Genomic DNA, 25619 nt, shown 5'->3' on the forward strand with positions numbered 1-25619 from the left:
ATGAAGCACTAGAACACGACACAATACAAATATTGACTACTCTACAGTATGTTCTAATGCAGGGGTGTCAAACTCAAATGATTGAGCATATAGTCTGGTCAAGCGGGGGCCGACATAGAGGAAAAAAAGTGGAAAAAACAACTGTTTAGTAGCCGGTGGGCAATATAAGATATTCATTATGATATTAGACAAAATTGCATTAAAAGTGCTTGTTTTGATATAAAATGATTCACAATAAAAACACAATTGAAAATTTAGCAAATAATGATGAGGATAATTGTGATTAAAACAGCTTAAATATATGTAATTTCATGTTGAGTGTAATACATTTAATAAAGCAAGGATTACAACCGAATGTCTTATAACTATTATAAAAATATTGCCAGCAAATACATTTAGTCTTATATTATGTCTCTATTGCATCACCTTGCACCGTGGTGGGCATGCAATCGATTGGAGGGCCACCAGTTTGACACGTGTTCTAGTGCAAGGATGAGAATTCATTTGTTTCCAATATGTGCATATCACATTAATTTAATTTTCATAGCAAGTAGAACAATCAAAAAATTTTTTAAAAATCCAGTATTTGCAATTTGCTATTTGGATGTTTTTCCCCAAATACTTATTTTTATTTGCATGAAATTAAAAAGTGTGGAACCATTCAATTGGCCCCTAATGTCCATGCACCAACGTTTAAACTGACATGCTAATGCTAATGCTCATTTACAACACAAATCATTAATGAATGAATGGAAACAAAAACATGAGTCAAGCTCGCCGGTGAAGTGGAACCACTGTAAATAAGCAGCGATTTGCATCACTGATTATCATTAATGGTCAGACTTTCACAATTTCCATGATGTGATAACACTTCACAGTGACGAACAGTGTGCGTGAACTTCTTTTAACAAACACACTCTCTACATCTCCAGCATTGGAGGAGACATTTTGTGACAACAGCCCAGAGAGCACTTTAGAAAGCATTCAGTGTTCTCACAAAGACAGGCCCAAAGCCCTATTCTGGGCCCATTCTTTAACCAAAGAATATGCGAAGACAAAGTAAAGAGCTTTCTGCTGTTTGCCGTGTTTGATGTCGCCCTACTTTCTGTGTTTTGAGAAGAGTTAGAGAGTGACTGTCACCAGGAATGAGTAAATATGTCTCCATGAGGTGTCTATATGCTAGTAATTCACATTATTTAGCTTCACTCAATTATAACAAACTTTACTGAGCCTTTATTGAGGCCCAGTGAGTGAGAATTAGTGACATCTCATGGTGAGATTGCAGAGACTGCAACAAACAGACGACTTCTCTGTCCACCCCCCCGCTTTCCCCTTGCATGTCAGGGAACTACGGTGGCCTTTGCCTCCCAGAAAGGATGTTGCTCGCCTTTGTTTGCATATTAAGCTTTTGCTTCAAAACACGAAACGCATGCTCTTGCTGGTTTTTGTGTGTCGGGGCTGCTGTAGATACACGACGGGTCTGACACCCAGACACTGGCAGGATGAGGAGGATACAGGGTCAATTGCTGGTGTAATGGAAGAGAATTTCTTTTTTTTCAATAATGCCCTCAGTGGAGTGCTTACACTGCTAATCTCATGCATGTGTGTGAGCCACTGTGTGTGCACATCTCTGCTGTGGAATCGAAGGAGAGCAATCCAGGACAAAATACAGCAGCCATAATCACAGATTAGCAACCGCATGCAGCCCTTGGAGCTGTCAGACAGCTTTGTTGTCAAACCAGCACTGTGAAATATTTATAATCATATGATGCCCCCCTTCCCTGTTTCATTTCTTACTCTCTCGCTCTCTCCCTTTGTCGCCGCACATTTCATTTGCAAACACGAGAGGAAAAAACACAACATACATATATGAGAATCCAAATTTCCGGAGATCACACGCATTTTCCACAGCTGCAGTGGAAATATGTTTGCACCTAGCTCTGTTTTGTGATTGGCTGACTGGGTACTGGGCAGAAGAGCGAGCAAGTCAAATAACCACAGACACTTGTGTGTTTAGAGACAGGAAGGGATGGAAACTTAACGTTCATAATCTCAAATCCTGCAGGATGATGTTTAGCATCAGGAGCCAGTACTATCAAATGTGTTACATATACGGTACATTTCTAATATTTAGCCACATTTAGCCATAGCTGTGGGGAAGCATCAAAGCTTTATTCCTGTAAAAAAAAACAAAGATTATACATTGTAATCTTCCTTCTTTTTCTCGGCATATCATATTCCGGGAACATTAGTGTCAGTGGAAATGGTGGGAGTATGAATTGATGAATAATAATGCTGGCTTTCATCTGTATGTCACTGTATTATGTTGTACTGTAACGTGTAATTTACAGCCGAGTCGTAGGCCGCTTTCTAATCATGACAATGAAAGAGTGTCTGTCATGTGAAATCTGCTGCTCATAACTTCTGTTTCACGCACAGTGACGCGCTGCTCGTGTCGTCTTCACCAAATAATTCCAGCATTATAAGCTGAGCCTTCTGTCCTCGTCTTCTTTGGTCCCCCCCCCTCCCCCCAGCATCATCTATTCTCAGCCACTGTCCTTCGTCCTTGACAGACCTCCAATACTAAGCCTCCTCCTCTCTCCTCTTTCTGTTATTCAGTGTTTACCTGAGGTGTGTGTGGGGGGGAGGATGAGTTTATGCAAGGCAGTTTCCTTGGTACACGACTTTCCATTATACTCTCTTCCTTCACTGTTCTTTCCATCTGTTTACTTCTGTTTATCTCCCTTGTCCTCTCCTGGCTACCAAACAACCTGTCTCGCTCGGTCCTCTGGGCTCAATTCTGACAATATTTTGGATGCCATGCAGGGGAAACACAGGTCTCTGAGAGTTGGGAAGATTTCCCACACCGACTGAATGATGTAAAGACCTGTAGAAAAATACAATGAGAAGGTAGGGCCATAAATCTGGCTCTGTAATGATGCTGAGAACAGCACTGTCCTTATCATATCTACAATATATATAATTGTTTTGAGTCATCTGAACATCTGGCTATGTATCAGCGACATTGTTTCAAACCCAAACATATGTGTTTGGTTCTCCTGAGCACTCGGCAGTGTTGGTCGATGACAGCGATGCTCAGCACGTGTGTAGAGGCAAATAGCCGCGTGGCTTCTGATATGGCATATATCTAATTCATGTTGCCTGGCCACATATTGGACATATTGAAGCGACAAATGTGATTTGAAAGTCGGGATTGACGTGAGGACACGGCCCTAAAACAAGATCAGATCTGAGTTTACTGCAAAAAAGATATCGGACACAAGTCACCTCTGCCTGGTGATTTGAAAGTAGTCCCTGATTGATTCACATGCAACCTGGGGTATTTTGTTTATCAGGGGTTATAGTGTCAGAGAAGGAGATGACACAAACAAAGCCCCCAAACTGCAGATGTTGACATTTAGTTCATCTATATTATTCTCTGCCTTTTGTTCTGTTACTTACCAAATTCCTTGAAAAACACTTACTAAAAACATAGCAATAACAACTATGGATCCCTTGTCCTCTGACTTCCAAACAGTTTGAAATGAGCAGGTGGTTGACGGCTGAACATGTCTGTAAATGGCAAATGCAAAAAAACCCTGTTAAATAAAGTGGATCAAAGTTGCCTTTGATCTTTTTGGATTTTCATTACTAGAATACATAGTTGGCTGGTGATGTCAATGCCCATTCACTTTATAGGAATTTAGAACACTGCATCAGGGCAACACTTATCAGAACCCTAAATGCACTGTGCCCTGCTGAGGTTCAATAGAAACTTAGTTAAGAGTAAGCGCCAGAGAAGGCAGAGCAGTGTAATGGATTCTGAGTGTTTCTGGGGCTGCACCCAGTGTGCTTTGTCTCTGCATCCTGTAAAGAGTTCATCTGATAGCCTGTCTGGGATCTGATATAGTCTAAAAACTTTGGGCCTATAGGCGTCAGAGCACTTAGACGTCTAACACGGACTCATTGGCTGACTGGCTGCCCCACAAGGGACTATATTTGTACTGATGGTTCAAAATAGGCTGAATTAATGTAGTGCGGCTCCAAATAACAGGGCTTTGAAAGTCTGCGTCCTCATGGGTTGCTTTAGCAATAGACAACAACATGTTGCAGTACATATGAAGTGTTGTTAATCTTCACACAATACCTAATTTTTGTTGCTCTTTAAAATCATGCTGCTATTCAGTCATGATCAACCACCACAGTTAAGCCTCTGACAAAACCTTTAAAAAACAAAATACTTCCCTGCCCTTGTTAATGCCAGACCTGATGTTAAGTCTCCCTGCGCAAACAGCGGAAACACACGCAGCATTTCGCTTTGCTATGAGACCAACATCCACAACAATCAATACACTCCCCATTTGAAGACTGGCACAGCGATTAGTTGTAAATAATGCACTCTACCAAACAAACACGAAACCCGTGTGCCAACAGGGATCTATATCAACGAGTAGAGCTGGGCAAAAACGTATAAAGGATGAGAGATTAGATTGCTAAAAACTCTAGTGCCTTTATATGGAATAAGTATAAGTCACTTCACACCTAAGTGTCAGCTACATAAATAGAATTGAAGGGGAAAAAAATGAATAAATAAGTAATGGAACATAATGAATGTTGATGCTTCCCTGCAGGGCATACGGGCGCAGTGGACGGCTTGAATATGAAAATGATGTAAATCATTAGCCTGTGCCTCAGTTTGTACATTAGCATTACATCTTTGTCGGAGCCATGCATGTAGTTATTTCTCCAGAAGTATAAATATGTGCTCTGTGGTGGCCGTACAATACAGTTATCTCCTATGCAAGCCCATCGATGAAAAGCATAGATTGTGGAGATGACAATGAACACTTCCATAAATCACCGCGACTCCATGTGCAACAAAACATCCGCTTCAATATGGAATTAGATTTGTGTCAATATTTTCAAACAATACTTTTTAAGAAGCAAATATTGATTTAAAAAAATATTGTACTTTATTGTTTGAAAATACATTTGCTTGAAAATATTTGTTCTTTGCACCAGGTTTTTTCTGACTATTCTGACCATGGGCAGGCCTTTGGAAGCTGCCTGCTGATTGGCGACTGAGTTTTGGAGCCATAGCTCAACGGACCTGAAGTAGTCACAGGCTTGGAGTCAGTCTGTCTGGAACAAAATAATTGTAAGTGTCTAAAGTTAAGAATCTAAAGTTCGTATCTAAAGTTAGATAATTACAATTATTTTGTTGGATGTCGATGGGGAAAACTTGGGGAGTACGAGTTCCGGATGGACAGCGACTCTAAGCCTGTGACTACTTCGCTCCAAAACTCGGTAGCCAATCAGCAGGCACCTTTCCTCAGGCCCGCCCACGGTCAAACACAGCACCAAGAACAAATCAAAGTGTATTTTCAAAAAATAAAATACAATATTTTTGAATGATTAAATCAAATGTTTTATTTTTGTTTCTTAAAAAAGTGTTGTTTGCTACATGAAAAGTGTTGTTTGAAAACATTGACACGAATCTAATTCCATACTTCAACCTATATTTGATCTGGGATAAATAAATTGAGAGAGATAATGATATGATTGGTTATGCGCGTGGTTTAATCACATCCTCGAGGTGAGGCCGTAAAATGTTGATGAAATTAGTCCCTCTAGGATTCTCCTAACAGCTGGCTCACCGTGTAACACAGAGCTGGAACCGCACAGCTCCAGCCGGCCAACAACGCTGACCACTCCGCTACACCTGAGCCACGATTCAAGCACCGAAGCAGAAAACATCCCTGTTAACAGCGGAACTCCTGCCGTGAGCACACAATCGCGCGGTAATTGTTCAAGGTTGATTATGAAACGCACGCACTGCAGAGACAGGCGACCCGACAGATACGCCATCATTCATGCATCAAGCCCCGCACAATAAAGTGTCCATTATTCCCACTGCTTTGGAGCTGACTCAGTGGAAAGGACCACAGGCTGCGACGAAACAACTGTCTGTCACACTGCAGAGTTCTCTGTCACAGGCTGATTGCTCATTTGATCCAAGCAGATGTGGTTAATCTTTCTCAATACACTGAGTAATGAGGCGCTATCGGCTCAGAGAGCAAGTTAGACTCTTGCCGCAGTCAGATTTATTTCCTTGTCTTCTATGTTATTCAGCAGCGCAGTGGCATTTAGATTTTTGGAAAATATATGTTTTCACCCTGCCAGCTGTCAAATGTCATCTGCACAGAAGCACAAGAACAGCTGGCCGCTCGCTGACAGGAGAATAAAGACAGCGGATCAAACATATGGCTCACAGCAAGAGAGTGAGGGAAGGGTAGTCAGGAGGAGGTGAATGAAAGAGGAGCGGACGATTCTGTCAGATGCTACTGGTGCAGAACAGTGCACGTGTGAGCGGAACAGCTCACACGAGGCTCCAGGCTTTGGAGCCCAAAGTCCAATCAGGACGTCTGAAAGGCCCGGTGAAGAGAACAGCAGAGCGAGCCTCATTTACTGTCAAAGGAAGACACAGAGCAGCACAGACAGAATGATCTCTGGAGACAAAACGCAGAGTTTGAAGTTGAAGCGAGTTGGCGCTTGTGTGACGGGCCCACCGCCATTCTCTGTACCAATAAACTTCATTGGGAAAGTTAGTGCACATCACATCTAAACTGACACTCCTTATCAAAGATGCCTCCTTCAGGAAATCCGGAACGGGCTCCACCATATGGCCATTAAAGCAATAGCAATGATTGTAAAAGGGGAGGGAAGAAAAAAAAAAGCGAAAATGTACATTGTCATCCGACGCATTAGTGCTTCGCAGCACCTGTGCTGGCCTTGCACAGCCGGCGGTCTAATGCACACAAGACAAAAGAGAGATTATACTGTGAAGGAGGCAGAGAAAGGGAAAATAGAGACACTGCCCCAGGGATCATCACAGCAAGAAAAGAGTGGATAAATAAAACTGATGCTAAAGTGCGACCACTTTTGTCAAGAAAAATAAGTTTGAGCTACTGAAGAGGACCGAACAGCTCCACACAAAGATGTCCTTTTATTTACAGGCAGGAAGGAAGCTCTTACAGACAAGAATGAGACACATGCAAACACGCAACACACCCATTCTCAGTAAAGACACACATACAGGGGAGGAGGGAGTTAGCTTGAGTTTTTGGTATCTCCTATATAATCAGCTTTACCAGGCCCCCTTTTTAGGAGTCTGCAGGGACGCCTGACTCAGAATACTGGCAGACACTCTTTACTGTGGGAAAAGCTGGCCGCTAACTGAGATCAGGTGGTTTGGAGAACAACTGTTGGAAGAGCTAACGCAGTCACCGAGCCAGGCTGTCTGGTAACACACACACACACACATACACACACAAGCATGCACAGCTTGATTACAGTGAGAGAACAGCCTCCCTGCTAGGCTGGGAGGTAATTCAGTGTAACATCTGCTAGGACACTCACTGTGGGGGACCGATATGCAGCAATGCAGAGCTGCTCCGGAGCAGCGCTGGTTGGGGTTTGGCTCTGAGGGTCATGTGCTGAGTGACAGAGAACTGAACAGCTGCCTGTGAACTACTGGACAACGATGATCACACTACAGCAGCTGCAAAACACAGCTTGTCAGTTACCTGCAGCAGTCTGTGAGAACTGTTTTTGTTTTTCCACAAGAGTATTATTCTGATTATTCTGAGTCAGGCTCTGCAGGATGTGACACATGTACGTCCTCTTTACATATTTGTTCTTCCCAGGATAGTTTTAACCCTTCTTTTACCAATCCCGTCATCGCGCAGCAGGATTTGGCATGCGTACTTCTCATTACCGTAACTCCTGTTACTGTTTGCGATAGCTAGAAAATTCAAAAATGATGGACTGGTGACCGGTCCAATCCAGCTACAGTATGTCAGCTGAGATTGGCACAGCACCTCGCATGACCCTCATGTAGAGAATAACGTGGTGAAAGATAGATGGATGGATACTGGAAAGCAGAGAAATAGAGCTGTGCACCCATAGACTTGTAATTACGGTAGCCCTCAGGACTTCTGTGTAACGACCGTCCAATCACAGACAAGATAACCGCGTCAAGCTTCTCTGTACCGTATTCCTAAACGGTTGAATAACTGCCAGATATCGAAAGTGAAAGTTTTTTTAGAAAAAGGGGTAGAAGCACTATCTAAATAAATCCTAGAGTGGGCTTTTCTACACCGAAACTTACACGCCTTTTAAATGTCACACTGAAATTGGTTGTGTCTGGGATTTTTAAACACGGGTGAACCTGCTAAAAACAGGTGATAAGCACCATTTCCATCACCCGTGGTTGATCTGTCCTGTGGTGTTTTCCTGCATCACAAACACTTACAACAATGCAATAGAGCTTAGATACAATGTTACTTTGGTCCCTCATTCTCAACTCAACAGCAAGTGGACAATTTTAAGTCGGTGATAAAATATAGAAAGATTAAATATAGAATACTGAGCGATGCCCCAAGTTGTACAGGAAGATTTGCCAAAAACATTCATGAACAGGAGAAAGATGTGCAATATGTGTCTTAGTAGTGTTGCGACAAAAATGTACCTAGAATTGCATCACTGCCAAAATGCAATTGCAAATAAGGCGGAAGGAAAAGTATTAAGTGTGTTCTGCCCTGTCTTACATTCTCACAACTGTCAATCAGAGCAGAAGCTGATAAAAAGCCAGGTGCATTTGAAGTGAATTCTGACTAAATTAACATTCCCAGTGTAAAAAAAACCCCTCTTTTTTATCAATAGCCAGCCCACTTGCAAATCCACTTGGGCTTGGCATGATTTCTATGTATAACAAAATAAAACAAATCATTAAGTAAATAAAAAAAAATTAAAAAAGAAAGAAAGAAAATCTATGGTATGTGTAAGTGTATATGGGTTTGTGGGTGTTGTCCAGAGCTTCATTCACAGTAATTAGACTGGGAGTCTAAATAGGTCAACCAACACATTGTACTGACAGAGAAATAATACTGAGGTCAAAGGTCGCACTAATGAGTGACTCCTTAAATAGCAGCTAAGGTGAAAGGGCAGAGGTCAAATGTCATACTAATGACGGATAGCCTACTGGGAATTTACCAATGTAGGGACTGTTGCACTGATTTAAACAATGTGATTTATATAACGTGGAAAAAAACCCCACAGTGATTGAATATGGTTTAAGTGACACAGCCTGGTCGCACTCCACTGTCTCATGACTCTAAGATACTGAAATAATGTCATTACTCACACACACATGCTCATATATCCATCCATTTTAAGACTTGCATTGACTTCCATTCATTTGGACAAGCCAACCCAAGGCCTTATCGCTAATCTTAACCATAACCAGTTAATGCCTAACCCTAAACTTAACCTTACCACAATTCCAATGTTAGCCGTAAACTCAACCACTTCCTCAGAAAATGAGGTTCTGTCATATTAGGACTAGGTTTTGGTCTCCATTAGGACTACTAGTCCTGAAAAAGGCCAATGTGATTTCTTTCTTACTTTTTGTTTGTTATCCTCATAATTATTATGGTCATTTTGTATCAACACTTCAGTTACAGTCTGTGGTTTGATTGACTGGGCACACGTTTAATATGATAAATATATGCATAAGTGGATATATAAAAATATGTCCAATAAAAGTATGACTTAAAAGGGAGAAATGAATGTGAAAAGCTTTTGTGTGCTCCTCGTTCTCTGTTTCATAACTTCATGATTTCAATTTTCCCGGTTGGGTAGGTCAACAGTGGGCGTGTTTAACCTACAAAATCAACACAATGAGTGGCAGGAATGGTGTCAAGGGTCAAATAATGATTATTTCATCAGCAAGCGAAGGGAAATGAACCACAAATCAATATGATATACTTTTACTCTATTGATTTGTGCTGATGATGACGCACTGTGCATCAATTGAATGTGTAAGATCAAAATGAACGCGGAAAATATGAATAAGTGAGGGTCAATTCATTAACATATGTCTAAGTATACAGCACAACAATATATTACAGCTTTCGTCCAAGCTGCGAGGAAATAAATGATCCCTGAATGAATCACAGACCCGATCTGTCTGCGTTTCTGATAAGTATTACGTCGTTCTCAGTACTCAGTCCACTTTAAAGGCGCCGATAAATAACACTGACAGGTAAGGGCTGAGCCGCGGCGCTAAAATCAAAACTTTACTTTTCACTTTTTAATTAAGAATACCTTAACCACTTAACACACTCATTAATTCTGCAGTAAAAGACCAAAAATAATGGGACTGAAGATGGAAGCAAAGATTAAAGTGTTAATGCATGAGTATTAAAACTGGCCGGTGTCGCACAATTAACTGACTTATCTTCTGGCTTCTGGCCATCCCGCTCTCTTTCCTGTTGAATCCTGAAGGGTGATGAGGTGTTAGAAAGGTTTGCTCTTTACCGACTTTGCTAGAGAATTGAAGGGGAAAAAAAGCATTGCACTGCAAAAGAAAAGCTATTAATGGATAAACTTGCCACACAATTAAGTCACAAATACATCTTTTACTTTGAGTCAGGCTAATTTCATTATTCCTGACTGACCCTTATCGATGCCATTTAATCAGAACGACTGCGGGAATGCATGTGTGCAACTGCGCATGAACCAAAGACCTACACAGCAATAATAAAAGATTATGAGTAGCAAGACAGTCACATATCAGTGGGTATGACTCAGACCATGTGGCTGAGACTCAGGCAAACCAAGGTCATGGAAATGGTGTGTGCAGCTGTGCTTATGTGCTGAAGTTCCTGTGTGTAATGTTGCATTCATGTAGTGCCAGTCTGTGTGTGTATGTGTGTGTGTGTGTGTACAAGGCAGACACACATGAAAAAAACAAAACATCAATTAGTTGTTATTTTTTTCCTGCATGTGCGCTAAAAGCACTGAAAGCAGCATGTGCAAAAGAGTCAAGGAGACGAGGAAGTGTGTTTTTCACTTGTTGAACTGAATATTCAAACATCCCTGTGGCATTGGACAAAGAAACCGGCAAGCACTCAAGTTCGCGAGAAAAAAACTAGAGGAAAGAGACGTTCCTCCCACGCAAACATGGCAAAAGTTGGATGGCTAAAAAACTATAAAGCCTATGATTTCTGCAAATGCTACCTTTCCCCACTTTGTCGCATTTCTGCTAATATCAGAGTTGGACAGGTGAGGCAGCTTCAGCATGTAAGTGCCTCTAAATTGTAGAGCGTGCTGTCAATGCAGAGATCTTATTTACACTCTAAAAACCACACATTGCCTCTGGCAGTGAATAGTTTTCATGTTCAAGTCTAAACGTATCCCAGTTCTTCCTCAAGCACGTTCTCCCTCGGCTATTCAGCTGCGCTGCACTTTATCTGTTTTTAACTAGCTCTCCGCAATTTCCCTTAGAGTCAAACCTCACATACACAGTGCTTTATGGCATTAATGTAGCTGAAAATAACCAGATGAAACTCACAATCTACAGTCCTGAGTGAACCGTAGGTGGATGCAGGGACAGAGGTTTTGTTTAAACCACAGCATGCGGCTGTGCTGTAGCCATCCCAGCACACCCATGAATAAAGTATTAAAGCGAGAAAAGAAAAAAAAAAGACACCTACGATCTACTGAATATGTGAAACATGGTCCAGCAGAACCTCGCTTGAGCTGGATCTCCCGAGTGCACAGATTCCCTTTCGGTCGCATTCCTCACTAGAAGCTGTTCTCAGTGTTTTCCCTGACTATTTCTGAGTCGCTGGGAACGTGGCTGAAGCCTCTGCCCTCAAAGCTACACCACACCACTCCCAAAGGATGTCTATAACACACCCCTCTCCACATCCCATTTAAAAAGACAGCGCTTATTTATCTAGGACACGCCTGCCCATAGTCCAGTGTGACATTGTATTATGATAAATAAAGCCTGGATTTATACAGGTAAGACTTTAAAGAACACTACAGTGTAAAACTAATATTTGATGCTGAATTAAGTATACTAAAAAAAAATGGCGCTTTAGCTGTTTTGTTGTACTCAGTGGCAGGTTCTTCGTCACCAAACTACGACTAAATTACAGTAGTATTTGCAAAATAATAGCCTAAAATGTGTGTTCCTATAAAAACATATCTAGGGTACTGTAAACAGTGGTGGACGACACCAGTTCTGCTCCAAATGGAGGTGCAAGAACAAAATTAAACCCCCCCAAAAAAGTTCTTCAAACAAGGAAAACGCTGACAGGCTGTTACAAAGTTATTTAGATGCTACAGTACTCGCTGAGAAATGAAGCAAAGCTCTATATTTTATTCTAGCTGAAGTCATTCCCTCCACACATCATCAGATCTGTCTCCCCTGCTTTTTCTCACACTGATGTAGACCCAGAGTTGGCAGCCAGGAAGTCAGCTTGCCTCCCCCACCTCCTCCTCCCAACCCGCTTCCCTAAAGCAAGAAACAATAGCCCAGCCTTCAGCACCATGCTCTGTGGGAAAATCCTGGGTCCTTGGCCAGAGAGAGGGGACTCCAAGAAAAGGAGGAAAAAAAGGAAGAAAGAAAAGAGATGAGAGGAGAGGAAGCGAGGGAGAAGAGGAGGAAAAAATTAGGACAGCTTGGTTTAGGGAGAAGATTCACAGCCAGATGTATTGTACATGGTTGTTTTCACATAGCTGGCGACCCACTGTGCGAAGACTGATGTCACCGCTGAGATATGCTGTCACGAGATGCTTCAATTAAAGCTGATGTTTGAGCTCCATAAAAAAAAAAAAAAAGAAGAGCCAAAGACCCAGAAATGCCAGTCATCCATGAAGTACTTAGAAACTGGTCCGGTATGGCCTGGACCAGTTCCACTCTTTAAGGAGAGAATTTCTCAGCTCAATCACTCTACAGTCTGTAGAAATTACAGGCATCATTATTTCAATAGACTTAAGTGGAACTATATACGTCTGCAGTTGCCGGCTACTCATAATAACAAAGGTGGGCATTGTGAAACCATGCAGAGGAAAGGACTTTGAACCCTATTGTAGGTGGACAGGTTGTGCAGCTCAAAAACAATTCAAATACCATTTGGGAGGTGAAACTGGAGGGGGTTTAATGCACTTGGTTCCTCCCAATGCAATGGATTAGAGTTGCTTGCTCTTATCACAAGTAAACAGAGCTGCATGCCTTGCTGTTTGGGAGAATGGCTGGGTAAAGGTTAACTACGGACCCAAGGCAAGGCTGGGAGACTAAACACTCACGGGGATTTCCTCATTCCTCTGGTCTAGGTCATGATAATATCATACTTCACAAGGCTTGTTTAGAGTGTAGCTATTCCCACATGTAATATAATATAATATAAGGCTTTTCTATCTATGGAAGCGTGTTTGTAATCTGCGTAGTTGAAGGGGAATGCCGAAAATGATGTCTCAATTATTCATTATTATTTATAGGGAAGTGCATTTGGAACAATGGTCCTCTGTGTACGAGTGTGCGAGTCATGTGGCCCCTACAGCGTCACGTGTCTGTGTACGTTAATGTTTCCAGAGAAGCGTTCGGTGCATGCAGACATGTATTAAATGTGACTTTGTAAGAAAGAACCGTGTCAAATACAGCCAAAGAGTGTGTGGGTGGGTATGTGCGAGGTCAACAGCCAAGTGTACGACAACAGACAGCAACAGGGCAGGAGCGTGGGAGAGGGTGGGAGGGACAGGACCCTTTCTCTCTCTCTCTCTCTCTCTCTCTCTCTCTGTTATCTGTTTGTCTGAGAGGCAGTCCCAGACAGCCTTAGCCTCTGACAGGCTATTCCCCTGCAAACTACTAACCTGTTTTATTAAAGCACCGCCTGCTTGAAACAGAGGTAAAAGAAGAGGGAGGGAAGTGGGAAGGAAAATAATCAGTGGATACAGTTTTACATTCCAGGCAAGCTTCCACAAGTCTGCATCTCAGAGAAGGTGGGTGGTGGATGGTGGAGAGAGACGGTAAGACATGGTGGACAAGTAGAGGTTTACAGAAGGGCAGGGAAGACGAGGCGCTGACGAAACAGGGAGAGGAGCAAATTGAACTTATTTCAACACTCGGATGACTCATCCGGTGGGATTATTAATAATTCTGCAATACGGATTAGAATTCTTGATGATCTGGGTTGTACGTGAGGACTAACTTCAGCTAAACTGTGATATATATATGTTTCAAAATGCTGGAAGTTAGTAAAATGTCAGGGACATTTGAGTTTATTCCATACCCTGTTAATATCTCTGGTTGTATTGGGGTGTTGGTGTGCAGTGTCAGAATTACAACGTTACAAAATCAAATAAACTTTGATTGTTATCATTATATATATATGTATACCATAATAAATAATACACCTTGCTAAGTAATATGTATCCAGGGCCCGTGACAATTAGTGTTGGGGATCACAATTTATAATTGTTTCAAAAATGTATTGATGTACATCACTTTTTGGTTGTATTTACAAAAATAATATAGTAATATTAAATGAGTGATATTCAATAAGTATCTTTTTCCACTTCCAGAGTTACAGTAATAATAATACATACTAATACAGATGCAGCTTACTCCTAAGTGCAGACAGAAGAGTGAGAGGAAATGATGGAGGCATCCATGACCTCCCTCCCTTTACTACTTTACTCAACCCCCTATAGCTTGCCTTCCATTTTATTTATGAAGCACAGCAGAGATAAAGAGACGGCGCATTGACATCAGCTCTTCCCGTTTGTTTGTGTAAAAGAAAACACACAGTACTCGAGTAGAAAGGACAGAAAGAGACGCATACTGATACTTGAGAGCTCTCTCCTCCTGCTGCTCCTATTGACTCTGTGCAACAGCCTTCAGGGCGAGAGAACTAACAACTTTGCCCCATCATGAACATATGCTTCCTGTTTCATTCTCTCCCAGGCAGATTATATGGGAGATCTAGAATAACGTCGCTGAATGTCTTTGACGGAGTCAACTTTAAACCTCTTTCATTCACAATGGGAAGTTAGACGGAAGTCTCTCCGCCGGCTTGCTGATACGCATCATGAATTTTAGAGCACTAAACTCACTCAATACAAGCCCCTAAAGGGGAATAGACATTTTAATGTACGGCGAGTCCCTCTTTCTTCGTTTTATTCAAGGGACTACATTTGAATTCGCCTCTAAATTCTCTTTAAATTGATAACTCAATACAAGCCTATTGGGCCTTTACAGAATGTTCACAATCTCCTATTGAGTAACACTGCTGCTGGATTCAATGTTGACATTTGTTCCCCCGCTTTAATAAATAATTGCATTTAAAAGCAGGAAGTACAGGGACTATTAATGTGTAACAAAAAAGCAGTAGCTGGTGAAAAGAATCCATAGTGAAACAGCTTTAAAGGAAATTTAATAGAGCAGTGTTTCCGTAAGTGTGGCCCTTGGAAGTGCTGCAGGGGGGCCTTGGAGAGGGATATAAAAAACCCTGAATTAATTCAAATTCAATATTCTGGGTTTCATAAGATTGGACCATGATTATTTATTGGTAATTCAGACAAAAAGACAAAACAAAAGCGCTTTCTTGCTGTGCTTCATCCTTGCTGATATACAAATCCGAGTGGCGCAGACCTTTTGACCCCTACTCGAGTGGCCCCTGGGTGTGGCAGCGAGTCGCCCTCTCCCCCCTCCCTTTGCATGTGCCTGATCAAATCCTCTGCTCCACTTCATCAGCTCTCAGCAAATCAATGGACATCGCCGAGATTATCTTTGACAGAGTAATTACACAGAGACAGAGCACTCAGAGTATGGCGCGGAGAGACGGTCAGGACAGGAGTGGTGGAGAGACACTGGAGAGGGCTCTGCATTTGTTCACTGATCCTGTCAAGGCATAGATTATGATATATTGTGTATTTAAAGTCACGGCGTTGCAGTACATACATATTGTATTTCTTTCAGAAAATCTATTTTATTCACTTCCACGGCAGGAATTAAGAGCGGCGTCCTAAACATTACATAAGAGATTAAGTCACCCAGAATAAAAAAAATAGTCAACAAAATAAACTGTTTATGTTATTTTTTCACTCTAAGGTTGTTGTTTTTTTCTTTTTTTGGTGGGATAACACAATGACTTGTATCTAAAGGTGTTTAAAGCTGATCAGCCTAGTTTACCAACCCTATTTGATCAGCAATGCAATGATATTGCAAAGTCACCAGAAGGACACAAGATATTGTGTATCTTTTTCAAATGTGTTTTCATGTTTTTATATGCACTGATATTAAGCATTTCTGTTCTATTCTACTGATGTTGTCATTGACATTAAAGTTTGTTATTTTTGTGGTATCTAATGTATGGAGTGTTGAGTATTCTCCCATCAGTAATAAGCTTGCAATTCTAGTATCCTGACAACCCTATTTCACTCGTTTTATTTTTCTATCGTATCTCTATCCCACATTCACGCTCACAGTCGCTTCCCATTTACTCCAACTGCACGTTTTAGACACAAAAAAAACCTCACACCTCTATTTCTCACTCTGCCATCCCCCCTGTCTGGGTTTCAAACAAGCTTTGAATTGTTGTGACAAAGAAAACACAGATACACATACTAACACACAGTATGTGCACATGGTGCACATGTATTAATATGCAGGGGAACACAATCGCTCATGAATGCAAGCAGACACAGTACCCCAGGCTTGCGGGGAGGGGGGGGGGGGGGGGAAATCACACTGTTAGTGCATACAACCACAGACTGGCACAAAATGCTTGTAGTATAACGACATAATCTGCAGATGTCAAGCAAGGGTTTTGTTGTCAAGGGCTCGACAGCATCCTGCAATCAGGAGGACCACCAGCTGAGCTCCCACACTGAAACATATCAGCGGCATATTGTAGTAAAGCAGACCATCAAACTATAATTTATGTGTTTACTAAACCAAAAACAGGCTTTCTCCTCATGAAGCCACCTCTGAGAGAAACGAATGCTGTTCTCCAGTGAAAGCTGTTGAACTAAACTCACACAATGTGGCACAAACAAGTTACCAACACTTAGTGCTGCGTGTTAATGTGTCTCGTCACGAAGACACATTACAATGGAGTAACTCAAAAAGGAATATTTTGAGACTGAATTTTTTATGCTCCAGCTGGAACGCAAAGTTTTCTATTCTGACTAATGTCGATTTTCACATTGAACCTTTGTTATACTGAAACAATCATCAAATACATTTATATTCACAGTATATATGGTATATTGTGATAATATACCACAATGTCATTGAACTATTCCCCAGCCCTAAATTTATCATGCATTAACTGGATATGAGTGGAAACGTCATCTGTAAAATGTTAACAAATCTGTTAGGAGCTATAATTTCTACTGACTAACCCTTTCCCATCTTCTCATGGAGTGCAACAAATAAACATTTACTTCCCAAAGGCTGCCTTTCGACTCATGCTCTTGTTCTCTGAGACTCTCTGTCCTGTGGCCACCCACCTATCTTTAAACTGATATTTGCCGCCTTGGATAGAAGATGCCATCCAAAATCAGTGGCTGACCTCACAGCACAACCTAGTCATCTGATTTGTGTAAGCTGGCTGCCCTCTGTCACACAGGCCATCGAGGATAAAACCCCATCCTCTTTATTATGTCTTTTTCAGGTATTATATGCACATAAATTGACAAAGTACACATCGTAAAAGAACCGTATTCTGAATGGAAGCCCCTCTGGGAGTTGAAAGCAATTAAAGAATAATGACTGAGCATCCTGAAAGTACGCAGGATGGAGCAGTGTGCCTGTGCTCAGCAGAACAACCTCTCCTGCATCGCTAGTGACAGAGGGAAAGTGAAGACAGACGACGAAGGCACAGCTGGAAGACAAACGGCACATAAGACGGGGAGCGCAAACAGTCTCAATGAAGCGTCCTCCACACGCACACGTCTCTATTCGTGGCACTGGCTACGCATTCACAATGGAATAAATAAACAATCTCCCACCGCATGAACCCAAGCAGCCGTACGCACACAAAGGATGGCGAGTGACATGTGAAAAGCAGGATAACACTCACCAGCCATTGTCAGAATTCCACAGAACAATCAAAGTCGTGTGGAGAGAGAGGGGAACCAAGGCTGAGCCAGAATCAGAGGGCAAAAAAAAAAAAAATAGAGAGGCAGGGATGGATGAGGGCAGAGGCGATTGCAAAGCTCCACTTCCACCCCCCTCCTGCTGCTGCTGCTGCTGCTGCTGCTGCTGCTGCAGACTGCCGCTTTGCCTCTTCTCTTCCTGACTTGTGGTTCTCTTCCTCCTCCTCCTCCTCACTCTGGCTCCTTCTCTTTCTGCTTCAAGGCAAGGGGAGGAGAACGAGCACTATGATTCTCTCTCTCTCTCTCTCTCTCTCTCTCTGGCTGCTCCCTCTCCTCCTTCCTTTCTCCCACCCTCTCTCGCACACCCTGAACAGAGCATGCCCTACTTCCTGTGTTGTCACTGACACAGGACTCTCTCTCTCTCTCCTTCTCTCTCTTGTTTCATTCACTCTGAATGAATGGGTTTAAGGAAACTGCAAAACCTGACTCTGATTTTAAGAATGACGAAAATATATCGCATTTTCTCACCCCTCCTCTCAGACCAACTTCGGCAAAACCCCTCCCTCTCACTGTCGGTGATTGACTGCACCTTCCATCTCCATTTCCCTGCTTTGGGAGGAGCCTATATATATGGTGTGCAGGGGGATCACAAGTATGTGTGTGCAGCGTAGCCTGGCTTGGCCCTGCCCCCCCTCCTCTCCTCTTGTGTTGCTCCGGAGGGAGTATGTGCTCTTTGTCCTGTCAATTCTGGCGTGAGGTGTTCAGCTACTGTTGCTGCTTCTGTTGCCACCGCTGCTGTTAAGCTGAAGGCATGGACTGGGGTACCAGACCCGAGCTTGGTGAACTCAGTCGAGGCCATGCTGAGCTCAGTTTTGGCAAAGGGAGATGGGCCAGCGGGGCCAGCCAAAGGGTTGCTAGTAGTAAGACTGGAATGTTGGTGGGAGGGCTTTGCCATGCTCAATTTGAGTCCAAATTGGTAAGCTGGCAGTGGAAATAGGGGTGAGTTTGAGGTTTATCCTGGAGATCACACACTGCCAAAGTTGGCACTGGGGGGGGGGGATAAAAGACCAGGCAGGACACACATGATAAGGCAGAGCAGTGCAGAGCCGGGACCACAGCTACTGCACTTCCTGCACGCCTGCAATGATGTCATCAAAAATGACATCACCCTTACCCCTCATTCTCCTTGACACACACACACACACACCCACTTGTAAATCAAATGACCACACTACAGGGTGTGGTGGACAAATACTGCGCTCACACCCACTCAGGACAAAAGCTCAGATCATCGGAACATTGCTGGGTTTACAACAACTAAAATACTGAAAGGTAAACGCTCGTAGCTTCCCATCTGTTTCCTCCTGGAACAGGAAAATAAGAGGAGTTCACTCTCAGCAATGAGCTACTCAATAAAAAAAAAAAATCTAATTAAGTGGGCAAATAAAATTAAGGGGAGTGAGGCAAGAGATGCTATCTTACACTATCCAATCTTTCGGTTTAATCTAATCTAAACATTAATCTTTCCAATCTTTTTCTGTCTAAAATCTGTAGCAAGGAACTATTACATACTGGACCTTTACAACATGACTCATGTGACATAATACATAGAACATACCTTACAATTAAGCAGGCGGGCAGGTCGGTTATGTGCACATATTTACAAAAACAAATGTTAACATCAACCACAGCAGGGTGTTTTTTTTTTTAATTGCAATAGGCTACAATCAGTTTCCAATGTTTCTATTAACATCAGATGTCAGTGTTAGTTTAAAATTCCCATTAAATCACTGCGACGTCAACAAAACATCAATGTCAGTCACAAAGATTGAAGTGATTACTGGTTCAGGAGAACCTGTCTCCAAAAACTGCACAGGAATAATAATAAAAAAACACCTGAACTGTAACAGTGTTTGTACTATGGACAGCGGTTTTAATTTAATCCACAGCCTGTTGTTGTGTGTTGTTGATCAATTATTCATTCTTACGGCGAGAACCATGTCAGGTGCAATCCGGTGCAAACTGGGCAGCAATCAATGGCTGTGGGGGGGTGGAATGCTATGTTTCAATACTATGGTCCTCTTTGATAGGTTTACTCCAGGATGAAATACACACTTAAAGCAAAGAGTAAATGAACGTGTGACTCGATGGAGGTGAGAGAATGTGACTCCGTAAATTTATTGGTGCTTGTAAAAACAGCTGTGCCAGCTCGGACCAGCAGTGCCTAATACATTTACCCACAAAACAAATCTATAGGAGTATAAATTTCACTTTAAAAAAAAAACTAGACATAAATTATTTATAGTCCATTTTGGTAATCTTAAACGTAGACTGATTTGTGTGCATGTGATTGGCATATGATATAAAAAACAAAAATACGGCGGAATTAAACTATAAGAAGGAGTGAGGACTGATGCAAACCTTGCCCACTCTCATCATTGCGATGGAAACATGTGACGTGTGGCTGCTTTCGAAGATTTTTTTTTAAATTTTTATTTCTTAATTCAGCTTAATGAATGTTTAATCAGCGATGCTTCTTCTTCTTCTTCATTACCAGCTTACTCTCAAGCAATGCCGCTGGGCTCCTGTCCATTCTGATATTTTATTTATTATTCCCCCTCTATCATCCGATCAGTTTAAAATCAAGGAAGCAACTCTTTTCTGGTTCACTTAATCCAATTAGATAAACCTACAGCTACCCCTCTTCTCACTTCCCACACACGAGCCAACCGCTAATCAGTTGGATTAGCTGCACCTGTAACACGCTGCTTCCAGCTCCTGCAGCCGATGCCAACATTTAAACACCACTTCCATCACCACCGCCAGCATTAATACTCCATCTACAATCACTGAGATGGTGCTCTGACGGGTTATGTTGTCCATAATCTACATTTCTTTTTAACGACACAACTTTGTATGTATGAGCCTGTCTTTGGATTCAAATATCATAAAACACAGACACATGCAAAAGCCATAAAGGGAAATGTGGCTGCTCCATGACATCACCTTGATGAATGAGCTAATGTCAAGTTGAAGCAGCATGTGTAATTACAGGAGTGAAAGCTGATCTTGTAATTTAATTTAACTACGGAAAGTTGTCTATTCAAACTACCTGCAAGTGCAGAATTACACACCCGTTACACCGGCTCGACTGCTTGTAAATGCAAATATCAAACAACGAGGTTCAAACCAAGCATCAGAATTGGTGAAGAAAGATGATTTTAAGTGGCTTTAAACATGGCATGGCTGTTGGGAGACGGATGGACTGGTCTAAGTATTTCAGAAACTGCTGATCTTCTAAGAGTTTTACACACACACGCTCACCTCAAGGACTGACAGAGAATGGTCCGAAAAAAGAGAAAACATCCAGTGAGCTGCAATTCTCTATGCCTTAGAAGTCAGACGAGAACGGTGAGACTGATTCAAAGGCAAGATTCACTCAAGGTATGAAGAAGAACATCCCTGAATGTGCTACGACCACACAGGATGCCACTCTTGCCACTTTATTAGGTATAGTGAGCACCTAATTAAAGTGAGTCGTGAGTGTATGTAAACGTATCTCTTTCGAAACACCAACAAATGACTCTGGTGCATTAAGATGAAAATATACCGTTTTGACATTGACGCGGCAGCAGCACTTCTGTCTCCCGCACTCAGTGCAACAACAAACCTGTCAAGATTGACATGCTCACAACTCGTTAAATGTATCATAACAAGAAACAAATAACATGCTTTTTGTCCGACGGAGAGGCCACAAGTGCGGTCTGATTGCAGGGAGCTATTTGAAGGAGTTTGTTGAAGCACAATGAGAAGCTGAACATCTGACCCAGGCACAATCAAGTTCAGAATGACAGCACTCCAAGAACACAAGCTTTTTTCTTGTAAATGTTTTCAACAAAAAAAAAGAAGAAAAAAAGATACACTTATCTGTCTGGCACCATCCCATCTCTCCACCAATTCAGTGTTTTTCTCTTAATTTACAATTCCCCATGTAGTAAGCAATGCAATACAGTGCAATGGTCTGCCATCAGTATGGAATGCAATGGCTGGCATCACACTGCAGGAATCCAACTGATGGATTGTGACTGAGCCCAGACTGTGGCAACAAATGTTCTGTCATGACGCTCGTCTTGCAAAGGTAAGTGTAAATGAAAGTGACGGGCGAGTGTCCCGTGAACTCAAATGGTCCTTTGACTTTAAAGCGGTGGCTCTGATGACCTGTTCTTGTGCTCAGATGGAGCGCTATATAAAACACACAGCTTGACACCTTGGTGCTAAAATGTGTGCTTATAAGTAGGTCAGGCTGCACAAGAGGAGCCGCGCTGCTGTTACAATAGACCCGGCAGATCGATATCATTTATTTACAGGGCATGACTCATTATTTATCAAAAAAAAGAATGATGGATGACAGTAGATGTGCCCACATTATTCAATAATTGTTGAAGTGCAGTAGATGTATGGACAATTTATATGTTTAAGCATACAAAGAAAAGAAAAAAGTTACTTTCTTTTATTTTTTTAATACCATGACAGCCTGACTTTGATGTGGCAGCATCTGGAAAAGGCTGAGTAAGTGGTGGTTGATGACGCATACTGCACCAGGAAGTGACTGCACGTCATCGCAGCTGAATCACAATCTAAGACGTGATATCAAACCAAGTTGCAAAGCTAAAAAAAAACAACAAAAAAAATAAAACTATGTAGGTGCTGGTCAGTTGCAAGAATACTGCGTGAAGCTGACCCTGAACCTCACACAAGTGAAGTCATTTTACTGTGCAGTGGTTTTTCACTTTAATGCCTAAATTAATATATACATACATACATATATGTATATATATATATATATATATATTTTATGCCCAGAACACTGTCAGAAAGTGAAGTGCTCTGGGTTGTGTGAGGTAATAAAAGTGTGACGTACAGTACAGTCAGCTGATTGCTTTATCTTTACGAGCCTGTTTGCACAAATATTTGACTACATTACACAGTAACATTCAGGGCCATTTTTACCTGTAGCGAAGCATAGCCTGTGTGACTTTATAGGTGCCGGGGCGGATACGTGTACGTGCCATACTTGAATTAGATCATCTCATGCCCAAAAACACAGGCAAGGATTAGGGTAATGAAGCTGCAGAAATTTGAGACTCTGGTCTCTTATAGATTATCTCAACGTACCGGAAATATGAAACAAAACCCTCCCTTCTTCAAGACAGAGTTCCAAACAGCGGAACAAACGGCTCTCCTGATAAAAATCTATATCTGCTTAAGTCTTCAATATCTTTAGAATTAAAATAAGATAAGATCATTTATCTATTAGACTGCTTTTCATGCTGGAAACGGTAGTTTGGACAAGGCACACCAGAGACCATTGAGATAAGCTGTGTTTTAAGATTGTGGGGACACAGAAGCTGCAGAATTAATGCTGCCTCATTTGATAGTGGAGTCAAAGAATCATTTATATCTAAATGTACAGATGGAGGCAGCAGTAAAATCCCTGATTTTCTCAATAGGACTCTGGTGTGGGAAGTGAGCTGTTGACAAACTTAAGCCGGGGCTGTCTAATGGCAAAAAACAGTTGGGAACATAATTCTTAAGACATCCTATAAAGTCATTACCTATTCCTTGAATGTATGCAGTTACTCCTACTTCTCATATGCTACCACATAAACACTTCTTTATTGGGGGTCGGGACAGTACATAATTATCAGTGTCATCGCTTACTTGACTTCGCCTGAAGATTAACTTTGGCTTTAGGGATATTGCCAAGGCAGGCATTTATGTATCATCACCATCGGTGGATTAGGTGAATATAAATGTAGTCTCTGTACTCTATTTAAGCCAGTTGGGATTAAGTGGAGTGAAATGGAGACTTTACCGAATCGGAGAACAAACTGGGTGAGACTTTTACTATAAATGGGCGTTTTTATTAATCCGTCGAAGATTAAAAATATGCTCATACACGGAGCAGTAAAGCAGTTAAGTGGCAGGACTGTATGGATGTCCTTACCTTAACACCTTTAACTATGATCAAAATTTCCTTCTCTTTTCAAAACGTATAAACCATAGCTTGTGACTCCCCATGGAGCAATAATTTATGTGCAACACATCAATCGTATCTACTCCGTAGGTCTCTTTTTTCCTTCTTCTTCACTAAATCACATAATCTTTGTACATTCTTCATGAAACCTTCACACTTTTTAATATTAATAAAAACGGGTGCATAATATAAATAAATGAAAAGCCTGTGACTGGAGTAGATTAAAGAGAGGACTGAATGAATAAATGAGTGTTTGCATGTGTACTGAGCAGTTCTTTAAAGGCATGTGGAGGATACTGCTTTGATGCGGCCCTTGGTATTCCTGTCACGCTCAAGGCCCGATCCATTACAGCTCATTACCCAGGGAGAGAATGAAAGAGAGAAGACCCTTGGCCACGCATGCACGGTCTCACAGAAGGCCCAGCAGGGTTAAACATCAACCAGGGCCACCAAATCCCACAAGCTGGACAGGTGTCGGCAACACTCGGACGGCTCAGGGCCTGATTCCACCACAAATTATACATATATTGAACTGATCGGAAGGGGCTACTACACACTAAAGCGCCATGAAACATATTGAAAATAATGCCAAGTTCTTGTCGAATTTTGACCAGTGTAACATTTTCACTGTGGAACAGAGGCCGTAGTACAAGAAATCTCAGTGAACATTAAATAAATCTTTAAAAACAAGAAAACGTAGTGGATTTTTCTTTTCTTTTCTTTGGAGAGCACCATGTGCCACATCATTTTTATTAAAAAACTCAAAAACACTGTGGTTCTCAGCGAGACTGAGGGCAATATATGATTCTATCACGCGCATCATGGTTTAAAGTGGTGAATACTCATCACGGTGTAATTGTAAAAAGTGGGTGGTGCATGAACATTTTATGCGAATAACTTGAATGGCTGTCAGAATACATTTATTTTTCACTTTTAAGTGTTCACTAAACAATATTTATCTAATTTCTTTGTTTCTTTCCAACATGTAAGGTGAAGATGTCAGTGTGTTTTAGAGCAATTTAGAAAAAGAGGAAAGCGCTTATTTACAACGTGACAATAAGGCGGTGAGTCACAAATATTTTCAACGGGGTGATGGAACTGTCATATTGTCCGATGCCTACGCTCAGCTGTCGAATCAAGGTTTTAGACACATTTTGTTAACGGAAAAATTTTGAAAATACTGAAAAATTTCCGCAAATATTCACAAACCTTCATTTATAGTTAACAGATGACCAAATATTGTTTATTAAGCTGTTCAACTAAAATAGTTAGCCTATTTAATAGTACTATCATATAAAGTATATATATAGTAATATAATACTTAAACATTTTGTCATAATGCTCTACTTCTGTGTGAGTTTTTTTCTTCACCAGTGTGAATCCAGCCTCATTCAGAAGAGTGAACGTGTCAATTGTTCCAATTCCAATTAAGTGACTACACTTTGAGGAGCCTTGTGTACCATGAAAGGTCTAACCTTGGATATTAATTTGCAGAACTTGTTTGGTTCTGGCAGCGGAAAGAAAAACAAACCACACACACTTGTGCGCCTGCATGGCGAATCTTCAAAGATGAATAGTCATCTCTGTCCTTGGAGCAAATGAAGAGCACTCTGTTCAGAAGAGCACG

General features: G+C 41.6%; 1 protein-coding gene across 8 annotated transcripts in view; it reads right to left on the bottom strand.

Moving 5' to 3' along the window:
• The window catches only part of LOC131445993 (disabled homolog 2-interacting protein-like), a 152654-nt gene that overhangs the window by 40970 nt on the left and 86065 nt on the right, over positions 1–25619 (bottom strand). The window contains exon 1 of one of the 8 annotated variants that reach the window (XM_058616843.1): positions 17940–18229. The exons of 6 other annotated variants lie outside the window; for them this stretch is intronic. Coding sequence is in view for 1 of the 2 variants with exons in the window: in XM_058616842.1 (XP_058472825.1) it covers positions 11559–11581 (23 nt within the window). In the remaining variant the exon portion in view is untranslated. Of the gene's footprint in view, positions 1–11558; positions 11684–17939; positions 18230–25619 lie in introns of those variants that run through there. One more of the 8 variants, XM_058616842.1, reaches the window with a different exon arrangement.

This window comes from Solea solea, chromosome 19, assembly GCF_958295425.1.
Source record: "Solea solea chromosome 19, fSolSol10.1, whole genome shotgun sequence".
NCBI lineage: Eukaryota > Metazoa > Chordata > Actinopteri > Pleuronectiformes > Soleidae > Solea > Solea solea.